This window comes from Canis lupus, chromosome 16, assembly GCF_011100685.1.
Source record: "Canis lupus familiaris isolate Mischka breed German Shepherd chromosome 16, alternate assembly UU_Cfam_GSD_1.0, whole genome shotgun sequence".
NCBI classification, from domain to species: domain Eukaryota; kingdom Metazoa; phylum Chordata; class Mammalia; order Carnivora; family Canidae; genus Canis; species Canis lupus.
In genome coordinates, this window is record NC_049237.1 from 59,110,275 (window position 1) to 59,122,851 (window position 12,577).

Below are 12,577 nucleotides of genomic sequence, written 5' to 3' on the forward strand. Positions count from 1 at the left end.
ACGACATAGGTTTGAACCACATGGGTCTGTGGACTTTTTTCAGTAAGTGCAGGACAGTCCCATAAATATATTTTCTTTTATTAAGTAAAACTTGCTTACAAAGCATGTGTTTTGCCTTTTTTTCTTGAAGTTTGAATTTCATTGTTCAGATGAATTCTTGTATTTATCAATTAATGTAGCTCAGCCTGTATTAAACCTTCTCTTGAATAACTGCTCTATGTGAACCTAGCCTCAGATGTGCGATTTTATATTTCTCAGGTATTATGAGGAATAGGTTGATTTTTCAAAGAGAAGGATTTAACATGGAACTAGTTTTTCCACCTGATTTTCTCAGGCATGAGTGTGTTACTTGAACACGTTCACACACAAGCGTAGACAGTACTGACTAGACAGTACACGGGACATGGTCGCGTGATTGCTTGACCAAGGTTAGCAGAATGGCTTATTAAAAAGTGATGGAAAATAATAATAAAAGAAGTAAACACATCGCCTGCATGCCTGATAAAGAATAACAACAGCAATCTTCTCGTTCTAATTTGAGTTTTTAGAATTATCCAAGAGGAAAGATCTTTTTTTTTCTGTTACATCATGTGTGCAAATTTTAATTTAAGTCTATCAGCAGTACTGAGACGCTAGATGTCAAGATGCATCTACGTTTCTGAGACAAAACTGGGATCCGTCTTAATAGTAAGCAATGTCTCTGGCTAAATGTATAACTTTAGCTACATTTACAAGTTTTTTTAAGTTTTTATTTACTTTTCACTTAGCACACAGTGTAATGCTAGTTTCAAGTGTACAATTTAGTGCTTCGACACTTCTGCACGTCACTCGGTGCTCATCACAAATGCCCTCTAAAATCCCCACCTTTTAAAAAATATTTGACCTCAGTACCAACGCAATGCAAGTCTGACCATAATCACCAGGACTTATTGGCACACAGCTCCTGCGCTGAAGGCGCGGCTTCCCATCTCCCCTCAGATGCCAGTTCCAAGCTCAATGTCCCCAGGCCACCCACACCTTGACCAACTGGCTCAAAACTGGGGGGTTTATCTTAGTTTGCCTAAATCCCTAGTCTAACTCGCAGAACATGAGAAGCAATATGCCTGCGAATACGGCGTGTTATAAAGTGGTCAGATCAGGAGCAGCCAAACCGAGGGACTCGTAGGGCAACATCGGGCAGGGGGTCACACGTGGGGCTTCCGTGTCCTCAGGACGTGTCACTTGCCAGACACTTGCGTATCACCGACCAAGAAGCTCTCCTGAGCTTGGCTGCCCAGCGTTTTCACGGGTTTTCATTTCGTAGGCTTGATTAATGCAATCCCTGGCCACGAGGCTGAACTCAATCTTCAGCCCGTCGCCTCCCAGAGGTTGTGAGGTCAGGCTGGTACCGTGTGACTCGAAACCCCAAGCCTCTAAGCACGTGGTTGTCCTTCCCACGTACAGCACAGATGTTATCACAAACAGAATCATGATCACAGTTACCATAAACTCAGGTGTGGCTGGAGGAGCCCGTCGTGAGTAACAAGGGACATTCCTGTCACTCAGGATGGTCCAAGGGTCGAGAAATGACTGTCTAGACACCGGGAGCAAAGAGCAGACCAACCCTTTACTACGCACGACCCCATATTAATGGTGTGAGCAGAGACTACAGCACTATTTTGATTCTTTAGATTTCTGAGATGTCACATATAAGGAATAAAAAAAACTACTTATTATATGTTGGCAAATTGAATTTAAATAAAATATTTTTAAAAATAATATTTTTTAAAGACCTACTAAGTAAAAACTTAAAATATAGGCGATGTGTAAGTTTTACAGCAGTGTTCTGTGTGTTCATAATACTTGATTTTGATCACATTATTTTATGATACAAGTTGGCTAAAGTGGTTGTTTATAATAGGTGGGATGATACTGAGGTATTTGAGCCTAAACCATCTCTATGATAGTCACTGTTTCGTGGTCTATTCTTTTCCAAAATGGAAATAAGGATTCTTCATGTTTCAAGGATTGGATTAAGAAACTCCTCTGATAAAAATAATCCTGGAATTTGCTATTTGTTGCTATCAACTTTCTTAACAAAATAGGCAAAGATGCACACTTTTAAGAAAACTGATATTAAGTTAAATAAAAACGTAAGTGAGCAAGTAATGTGATCAAGGAAGTCATTCATAAATAACATGTGAAGAAATGAATCCAATTCAAAATAACATAATTTGATCTAACAACACGGTCAATTGTTTTATATGTCCTCTAGATTGAAAGAGTGGGTCTGACAATAGGTTTTCCCACGCACTTAGGTTGAATTTCTTTGTACCTAAAATCAATGTAATTAAAGAAAGTATAATATTGTACAATATCCAAATATATTATGGAAACATGCTTTTTTTTCTTGAAGTTAAACCGTTTACGTGTTGTAATTTAGTATTCAAAGATTTATATAGTTTTGTTTTTTGGGTTTTTTTTGTTGTTGTTTATAAAGATTTTATTTATTTGAGAGGGGGAGAGAGAGAGAGAGAGAGAGAGAGAGAGACCCGTGCCTAATTTATACGTCACACTCTGCCGTGGGTGGTCAAGGGAAACGCGTAGCATATGGAGGGTGGTGCTCTCCATGGTTTTGGGCATTCCCTGGGGGGTCTTAGAACATATCCCTGTGGATAAAGGGGGGCTACTGTATAAGATTTTATGTAATACAGCGACCATGGAGAAAGCATTGTTTTAAATCTTGCCCCTCTGGCATAGTTTTATAGGGAAGCTGCTGGATTCTCTGTTATTTTATTTACGGTTGCCCAAGGGAAGAGCAATGGCTTTCCCAATGACAAATGCCCCTCGCTCCTGGCGTTGGGGACCTAACGAGCACCCAGTGTGGGAGCACCCATTACGGCCAATGGCACTGACCTCGTTGGACTCCTCCCCCTGCTAACAGGCCGGTCAAGGCCGGTCTGCCCCCTTCCTTCTCTATGTTTTTGCTGAGACTGAACATCTGAGGGCTCTTCCATCTTTGCCCCTGCAAGCTTCAAGGTGAATTACCTTGGGTGATTTAAGCCAAACACTGGCTTCCCCCACCCCTCACAATTCACCCACATAGGTGTAGACGCCCAGCTCCCTTTTCTTTGGAGGGTTATGGGGCATTGGTCCAAATTGAAAAAGCAGAGCTTCATTTTACTTCTGCCATGGGTCTTCCCTTTATTCACCACCAGACGGACTCCTGAGGCTATGAAGGATGAATGGCTTCAGACCCAGTGGACACAGCCGGGGGTTGTGTTAACTTGGGAGTTGAAGTTAATTTTGCGAGGGATGGCATGGAGTTTGAGATCTCATTGCGGCTGATGTTCTTTTCCCATGTGCTTGTTGGGCGTGTTTGGAAGAGTCCGGGTCTGAGAACAGAGCGGCTGAACGAGGCGGCAGCTGGGCAGGTTGGGAGGCTGGGCACGGACGTGGGAGTAACACGGAGGGTAATGAGAACCAGGCCTCTCCGTGTCTGGGAAAGGAGTCACAGAAATGGAAATGAGGAAAGCTAATTGGACTTGAAGGAGAGGTATCAGTGTGAACTTGTGGTTTTAATGTTTAGATGACAATAAAAATGTCGTCTGTAGGTGCGCGTGTGCATGTTTCGCACCTGTGTCTCTTGACAGATAGAGAGCAGCACCCTAGCAGCCTTGCACCCCTCCAGGACCCAGTCTGAGCTTCTAAATATCAATTCCCTACCATCGGTCCCTAGAGGAACCCATGTTCTTGGAGAAATGAAGGGTCATTTCTCAAGGCTCTGGTGGGAAGGAAAAGAAATAACCAGGAGCCGCCCTGTATCAAATAGAAATCTGTGAGTCCGCCCTGGTGCAAGTAGGTACGCACCTAAATGGAGTGAATGAGAAGGAGATTTGCCTTACAGAATGCAAACGAGTAAACCTAGGAGGAAGGTGGAATCGGAGAATCATCACTTGGCAGCTGTTAGAATAATAAATGATTGAGGCTGGTGCACGGGTGGGTGCCAACGCCGATGGGGAGGTTCTGCAGGAACAACAGGCCCTCAGGCCCGCGCGTGTCCCTCCCTGATGTGTGCTCATCGAAAGCAGGGAAGTAGTAACTTCTGGGGAGAAGCCTGGCACATGCCACCCTTGGCGCGTGTTAACGGGAAGGCCACCGGGAGCGTGCCCAGGTGCGCACTGGGGTGCCGAGGACCCCGCTGTCGAGGCAGATGACACCCCGAAGAGCTGGCTGCGCTGTGGGGCTGCGACCAGGGGGGTGACCTAGCCGCCCGCACGGTGCCACCGACCCAGGCTGGGAGGCCAGGCCCGCGTCGCCCTCTGGGCCGCACGAGCCAGCGCGTCTCACCCGAGACCAGGGAGCAGCCGCGGGGATGACCCGGCAGGAGCGGATCGCCCAGAAGTGCTCAGGCTGACGACTGTCGTCGCTGAGACCGTCGGACAAACCCAAACTGAGAAATACCAGACCACACAGAAAACGTGCTTGTGTTTTCCAAGAGCGTCAGGTTGAGGAAGGCGTGAGAAAGACTAAGAGACTCTCGGGGTGGAGGAAACCGAGGGGGCCGTCGGGCGAAGGCGCCGAGGGCTCGCGGTCGGGTCCTGGAGCCGCGACCCCGCAGAGCAGAGTCTCGGGCCCCGGGAAGTCTGTGCGGCTCACACTGGGGCGTTCGCATCCGCTTTCTGGAGTCCGCAATGTTCTGTTGAAGGGAACACGTTGAATTTTTGCAAGACACGGGCCGTCATGTTTGCAACTTGCTCACAAATGGTTTTGGATAAAATAATTTTACAGATACCCACATAAATGAGTTAGAGGGAGGAACAGACTCAATTATTGTGTAATGTGGAGAGAGAGAGTGAGTATGTGGGAGCTTTTTACTATATTTGTACCTTTTTTTTTTTTTTTTACCGTAGAAAGGATTTGAAATATTTTAATAGGTTTTTATAAACTTTACACAGAAAGAATGACAAATCAGCCATAAAATCTCAATATCTTTAAAAACACCATCAGTATTTGAACTTTTTATTTCTATGGTACTTTAAAAAGCATCTATGGGGGATCCCTGGGTGGCGCAGCGGTTTGGCGCCTTCCTTTGGCCCAGGGCGCGATCCTGGAGACCCGGGATCGAGTCCCATGTCGGGCTCCCGGTGCATGGAGCCTGCTTCTCCCTCTGCCTATGTCTCTGCCTCTCTCTCTCTCTGTGACTATCATAAATAAAAAAAAAAAAATTAAAAAAAGAAAAAAAAAGAAAAAAAAAAAAGCATCTATGAAAGAATCAGTCGGACCCGTTCTACACGTCGGTGGGGGAGTGCCAGGAAACATAAGGAGTAGTTGTCAGAGGCCCGTATTTCAGGAAAAACAATCGACTGACTTCTTGGATAAATTCATCTAAAAAAAAAAATCTTTTTTGTTTCTGTTCAAGCAGCCACATATACGTAGGGCTTATGCTGTAAGTCGTCTAAAATTATTTTTGGAAGTAGGTTATAAATTACAAATGAATAAAGTAGATCAGGATTCCAACCAGTTTGTGGCTGACAATCAGTATTAGGGGAAGTAAATACCCGTGCTGACGCGTAGGGGCCAAAGTATCCTTTCTGGGTTTTCTTTGTCCGGTGTTGCTCTATCTGGGTCACAGGAAAACAATGTGATCACAAATATACTGCCTGGGGCAATGCCTAAAAAAAGAAAATCTCCCCAGCTGCATGGTGGGGCGGGGGGAGACCGTCTCTGGCCCGTCCACGAGGGCCCGGTGGCTGCCCGCCGTGGGCCAGGTGCTCCCCGCACGGCACCCCCGGCTCCCCGACCCACGCACCTGTGCACCTGGGCGTCACCTGAGGCCTCAAGATCCAGCAGAGCGAGTGGTGGCGTCTCGTGACAGGTACAAGCAGGACGGGGTCCGTGAGTTGCTCCATCAGCAACGACGTTCAGGAGGATCGGGACTCACAAAGCGTCGCGCACACGCTCCCGTGTCACCACGTGCCAGGCCTCAGCGTCACCGCCACTCCATGGAGCTGTTCTCAGTGCCGCGGCTCATCTGCGCCCAGTCGGGAGCCCGTGCGGGTCCTCTGACCCCACGGAACCCGGGTGGCTGACGACGAACATGCGAAAAAAGTCAAACAATGCGCAGCGGACACCTGAATTGTGGGGACCGGAGCTGGAAATAGATGTTAAAACGCGTGAGCGAGGGTCTCCTGGCCCGAAGGGAGAGCTGAACCGAGCGAGGAGCACCGCGGGGAAGTGTTGGCTGGGCGCCGTCCGTGGGGGCCTCGGCCGGGCTGTTCTCCAGGCTTTGGGGGAAGATGCACAGGCGGGAAGCCGGGGGGGCGGGGCAGCGCTGCCGACGGGTCTAGTTGGGGATCCCCGGGGGGCTCAGCAGTTGAGCACCTGCTTTCGGCCCAGGGCGTGATCCTGGGGTCCCGGGATCGAGTCCCGCATCAGGCTCCCTGCAGGGAGCCTGCTTCTCCCTCTGCCTGGGTCTCTGCCTCTCTCCTTCTCTCTGTGTCTCTTATGGATAAATAAAATCTTTTTTAAAAATAAAAAAAAATAAAAGGGTTTCAGGTAATTCAACACAGCAGCGCAGCGGGAAGCGTCGCTGAGCGCCCGAGGCCCAGGGAAAGCAGGCCGGCAGGGATGCGGGTGGGGACCGGGCGCTGACGCGGCCGCGCTACTGAGACCCGCCGTCCCGCCGTCTTCTTGGGAACACGGTCTGAGGCCACGGGAGGGGCTGGCGCTGGCAGCGCACCTGCTGAAAGGCCCGCCAGGGCTGCGCGTCGCGTCTGGGACGGTGGGATCCTGTAGTCTACACCCGCGGCTAGGGTAGCTGTGTGTGCTAACTACGCTGGAGTGAAAGTCTCAAAACGTAGGACAGTGAGCGGACAACGGGTTTTGGGTCAGAGAAGTAATACGGCGTGAGAAAGGCCACCCGCAGCCCACGCGTGACCAGAGCGGTGAAGCCCGGGCTTGGTGGGCGGCCTTGTCTTGACGTGCGCGGGGCTCGGTCGGCCAGCGGGGGGCAGCGGCCTTGGTCGCACTTCCTCCTCCTCCTCCTGCCCCCGGGTCCCTTGCCGCGGCCTGGGCGTGCCCGCAGGGGGGGTCCCCGGGAAGATGACTGCCCCTTTGGGACACAGGCTGGCCTGCCCTCCTGGCAGCGTGGCCCATGACCCGCCATCGGTCCCCCAGGAGCCTGAGCGCTCGGGCCTTCGGGCCAAGCAGCGGACCAGGCCTGGGGCCCAGAAGTGGCTTCTGTGTCGGCCCGTCGGTCGCCCCGAGGCCAAACCACAGGTGGCTTGAACCTTCCAACTCCCGAGGCCCGTCGTCCCCCGCGCACCTGCGGTTCTTGGGCGGGTCCCGTGTGGGAGCCAGCCCCCCTCGACGGCAGGGAGGTGGATGGAGGCGGGCCCCGAAGCTCTCGGGAGCTGCAGCTTCCGGAACAGTCTACATGGCCGTGTGCACACACACAGTCAGCAAGCCGCGTGTGCACCGCTCCCCCGCCAGCCCAGCCCGGGCCGGGGTTGGGGACTCGCTGGCCAACGCTGCCAGGCCGGGCTCGGTGGGCGGGGAGCTTGGAAAACCCCGAGTCCCGGGACACAGGTCCTTCAGCCCGTCTACAAAGGACATTTATGAGCAGAATCCGTGGCCGAAGACAGTGTCGGGGGCAGGACCCGGGCGGCGGGGAGGCAGGCCAGGCCCAGTCCCGATGCCCGCTGGGGGTCCAAGGGGGCGGGCGCCAGGCTGCGGGGTGCCCGGCTGTCACGGGAAGCAGCATCCGCGTCCTGGCACAGCTGGCTCTAGCACAGTGCTCGCGGGGCCACAGCCGGCTGCTGGGGCTCAGGGCGTGAGCCCGGCCTGGATCGAGCCCCGCCGGGGCCCCTGCGCAGCTGGAGTCGCTCCTCCCTCCGCCTCTCCCTCTCCCCTGCTTGTGCACATGCTTTCTCTCTCTCAAATACATAAATAAAATCTTTTAAAAATAAAAACAAAAACAGCCGACAATGCAACGTGGAAAAGCCGGTGCAAGATCCACGTAAGACCTTGTGCGTCCCCACGCTGTGTGACCGTAGCCGTCCCGTCAGCTCGAGGGGAGCAGAGACAGCGTGTGACGTCGCCGGATGGGACAGGAGCAGGCCCGGGTGCACAGGGGCGAGGCCCGGGCTCCCAGGACACGGGGGCACCCAGAGGGGCCTGCAGGCCGGGGCACATGCCCGCCGGCCTGCTCTGGGGGGAGCGCGTGCACCTGTGGTGTGACCTGTGCCTCTGTGTGTCTTGCAGGAACCACGGTCCCCGCGCTCCTGAACAGCACCTCCAACCAGCTCTACCTGCACTTCCAGTCCGACATCAGTGTGGCCGCTGCTGGCTTCCACCTGGAATACAAGAGTAAGGTCCCCTCTCCCCGCCCGGCCTCCCTGTCCCCCGCGGAGCTTCCTGGATACGAACCTGAATCCCCCACTTTTACCGAGTGAAGCATTAGGGCTCGGAACCTACTTAAAAAGTTGCATGAAAAAAAAAAAAGTTGCATGAGCGTGGGTCACACGAAATCTCTATGAAATATGAAATCGTAAAAAACAAACTCCTGAGGAGACACACACGCTAGTGTCTGGAGTAACTGGACAGATGCACGCGTATCTGGCATAACTGTCACAAAGCACAAAGCGTGACCGTCTGTTCTGTTCCTGGTTTCCCTGTGATAGCACATGCTCATATCCCCATCCTGAAACCTAGAAAATCCTAATTTCCAGACAAATGATGGTCCTCGGGCCCCTGCGCTCCTCGACGCTGAGGCTGTCGGCGCAGACCTAGCACGGAGCCCCACGCGCCGGCTGCTTCGTGTATTATTCATTTTAATTGGAAGGAGGTATCGCGAAGGAGACGCTAACCTTTTAAAAATGAATGCGCGAGTGAGCTAATAGTCTGATAAATGGGTTGGCAAAGGTCAAAGGCGCAAATCTTCTCTGGCGTTCGATGATGCAGGTAAACCTGGCAAAAATGAAGTAAGAATTTCCAATGAGAGGCAGGTTTATTTTAGGACATGTTTTCAAGCACTAAAAATGCTTAATGTTGATATTCATCTTCTTTAATAAGCAGCTGCAAATAAGCAAATACATGGATAAGCTTTAATAAGTGATCTTTTGAATTGAGATAAACAGTTTGCTGGGATGTAAATGCATGCATGTTTTTGAAAGGCCCGATTTCCAGCTGATGATAAATATTCCGAACCAGACACAAACCACAGGGCTGTTTCTCCTTTCAGTTAAATCTCCCTACTTATTACAGGCATTTGTATGCAAGTTTATTCCAATTTATTTGAATAGGACTACTTTGGTGACAGTGTGAAATGATACTGTGGATGTTATTTATGTAGGAAATGTCTGGGGAAAAAAATCTGCTACTTTGATACATTTTGTGAACATCTGTAGATAGGGAACCATCGACCGTATTTATGACGGTGTTAATAAATTCACTAATATTTTTAGCCGTGTTACAAATGATGAATGCTGCTACCTCTTTCCCTCAAACTCATCTTGTGGGTTCCGGGCTTTTCACTCATTTCTTATAAAAAGAGGTGCGAGTTAAATAATTAGGCTGCAGTTACTATTATGTACACGTAGAGCTTCAACAATATAATTATCTACTTTCCACTTTGTTCCCAACCAATACACTTCATTAGGAGAGAAAGACTAAGGTATTTCTCACTGAAATGAATCTTGTTTAAAAATCCAAATTACTCGGTATATTTACTTTTTAGTTGGCCACGCATAATGCTACGTTTTCATTTGTTAACCTTTGTTTTGAGGGATTGTTTTCCGATGCTATTACCGTATCTCCCGTGTCCTACATGTCCTCCCAACCTCCTGCTCGTTTCCCTGTTTTAATGCCTTGGGCCAGAGTTCAAAATACGGGTCACATCATGTGTTTGTAGAATTAATCTCATTAAGGCCAACATCAAACAGTCTAAGGACTGTTGAATTGAGCTCCCAAAAGATTGTCTAATATTTTTAACCTGTTGACATATTTTCCATCGACCTCAAAATAGGTCATGTCAATCTGCAGCCCTCGCAATTCGGATTTGTCACTAAAATTGATATCCGTGAAATAATAATTAAAAACAACGACAGCACACGCACTCTATGCCAGGTCCTGCTCTGAACGTGTGACAGCTCCCTACTCACGTGTCCGCGAAAAGCCCTAGTTTTAAGTGCGCCCGGGTCTTGAGGATGAACACAGGCCGTAGTCACACTGCTAGTGACCCACGGAATGCAAGACGCTTCATGAAGGCCCTTTACCGAGCCCTGGTTATCATCTCAGTGAGCTATCGGAGAGGCAGCAAGCACTGCTATGTTCTACAGATGGTGACCCCAAGGGTCAGGAGCAGGTGGGGACACACGGGAGATAGAGGAGCTCATGCGCTGGTTTGCCCGGACCCCAAAACAGAGCTGCTCTGGCTGGTCCACACCAGGGCTGTCTGAGGACTTTCCCTTTCCTCAGTGGGAAGGAGCCCCTAGACCCTGGTAACCGTCACAGTCCCACATTCTGCATGAGCACCAATAGGAATTTCCCAAACAGAAAACAGACATTTTTTTTTATTTGAAGGGATGAATTATAACATGTTAATGATTGCAAAGCGATTGTAGGAAGGTCTGATCTGACACATGTGAGCTAGGTTTTCTTGCGTGACTGGGTAGGAGCTCAAACCCTCAGCATCACTGAGAGCTTCGTGAGTTCTCCAAGCCAGCTGTCCTAACTTTTACATCATTTTTCTGGATAGGACCTTTGACATTGTTACGCATAGAAGGACACGGGTGTCGCCCTTGCTCTGGGCTCTTCTCTTCAGACAAACTCCCAAAACAGAGCAAAACTAGCAAAATATCAGGAAACCATAAAGATGTATGCAGACGGTGACGATACCGGTTTACCCTGGAAATTACAAAATCTGAGCTAAGGGAACGTAGCATGGACATGCTGCCAAGGAACAACATGGCGGCAGCGACCCTGGGAGTCAACACGAAGAGAGCAGATGTCATATATATAAATAAATACGTATTGTTTATTGGTACACATGATCTATCTGACATGGGTTTATTGACTTCAGTGGGATTTGGTGGGAGAAGAGGTAATAAGATTGAAGCCATGTGCCCTCTTATAGAACCTTTCTCTTTGTCTTATTTGTATTTTGTGGATTCTCCCCTCTTTTCCTGCCAGCTTTTGGTTTAACTGAATATTTTTATTGCTTCAATTTATCTCCACTATGGGCTGACTAGATAAAACTCTTAAAAATGTAATGATCTGTCTTGAGTTTAAAAGATATATCTTCAGTATTTTAGCACAGCTTAGCCTCAAATGATATTATGTCATTTAGTGTAAAAGAGCCTTACAAGCGTGTATTTCTAATATCTGCTTTCCATCCCTTACGGTATGTGTTGTCTTGCATTTTATTTTTACCTGCTATAAAGCCCACAAAACATTTTTACTACTTTTGGTTTTCATATTTCTACTACTTTACTACAATGGTGATCTTTTAGAGTAAATAGAAAATAAGAAAAGTAAATATCTTATATCCACCTTTGCTTCTGGCATCTTTGGAGCTCTTTATGTCTCTGGATTCATCCCAGTTTTTGTCTGAGGATCTTTCACCTTTCTTGCAGTGTAGTTCTGATGACAATAAATTCTCCCAGCTTTTGCTTTAAAAATAAATGTCATTGTTTCACCATCATTTTTTGAAAGATATCTTGCTGGGTACAGAAGTCTGGGTTGATAGTTTCTTCCTTTTCAGTATGGCAGGTGTCACTCCCTTGTCTTCTCACTTCCTAGTTGACGATGAGAGGTAACCTGCTATTCCTTATGTCTGTAGACACGGTCTCTTTTCTCTGGTTTACTGCGACACTTTGTCTCCACGTTTTATTTTCAGCAGGTTAATTATAATGTGTCTTGGGGCGAGTGCATGTAGATGCGCAGTCATCCTGACATTCTTGGCATCCTCCGATCTCTGCTCTGACATCATCTGTTAGTGACAAACAGATCTCGGCTGTGGCCATCCCAAATATTGACTCCTCCACATCCCCTTTGGCTTCTTTGGGGACTCCACTCACATGTAGGTTAGACTGTTGGACGTTGCTTCTCACTTCGTGGTGCTCAGTAGACTGCCATTACCTGTCACTCTGTGCTGGGCTCATGCTGGCATCAGGGCTGTGCTGCTCTTCCCTTCCAGCCAAGGCCAGACCCCGAGAGTCAGCACTTAGGGGTGACACGTTCTCAGCATCCCCACTCTCCCTCCCTGTCCCCAGTGCTATGAGACCGTAATCTTGGGATCTGTAGAGGGCATTAAGCCCGTGTTGGTTTTCCTTCTGCAACCTGGATACCGATTCTCTTTTTCCATCTACCTTCTCCAAGCTATAGTACCGCTTTGCCTATGTCCTGGAGGTTACAGATTTTTCTGCCTCTGCCCTAGGAGTTTAACACTTTTGTTACTTCCAAGTGAGGGGTTCAGGGAAGTATGTGATAGTCCATGCCCTTCTCTCCATGGGAACACCGTCTGGGGGCTCCCTCCAGGCTCCTGCTCTACCCCCAGCATTTCTCTACATCACCTGTGGAAGGAAGGACACACTCC

The 12,577-nt window shown here is 49.0% G+C and overlaps 1 protein-coding gene across 1 annotated transcript in view; it reads left to right on the forward strand.

The window, feature by feature from the left end:
- Window positions 1-12,577, forward strand: part of CSMD1 (CUB and Sushi multiple domains 1) — a 1,850,581-nt gene that overhangs the window by 1,636,555 nt on the left and 201,449 nt on the right. Inside the window, exon 41 of the mRNA XM_038560546.1 lies at window positions 8,245-8,349. Within this exon, the coding sequence (XP_038416474.1) occupies window positions 8,245-8,349 (105 nt within the window). The remainder of the gene's footprint in view (window positions 1-8,244; window positions 8,350-12,577) is intronic.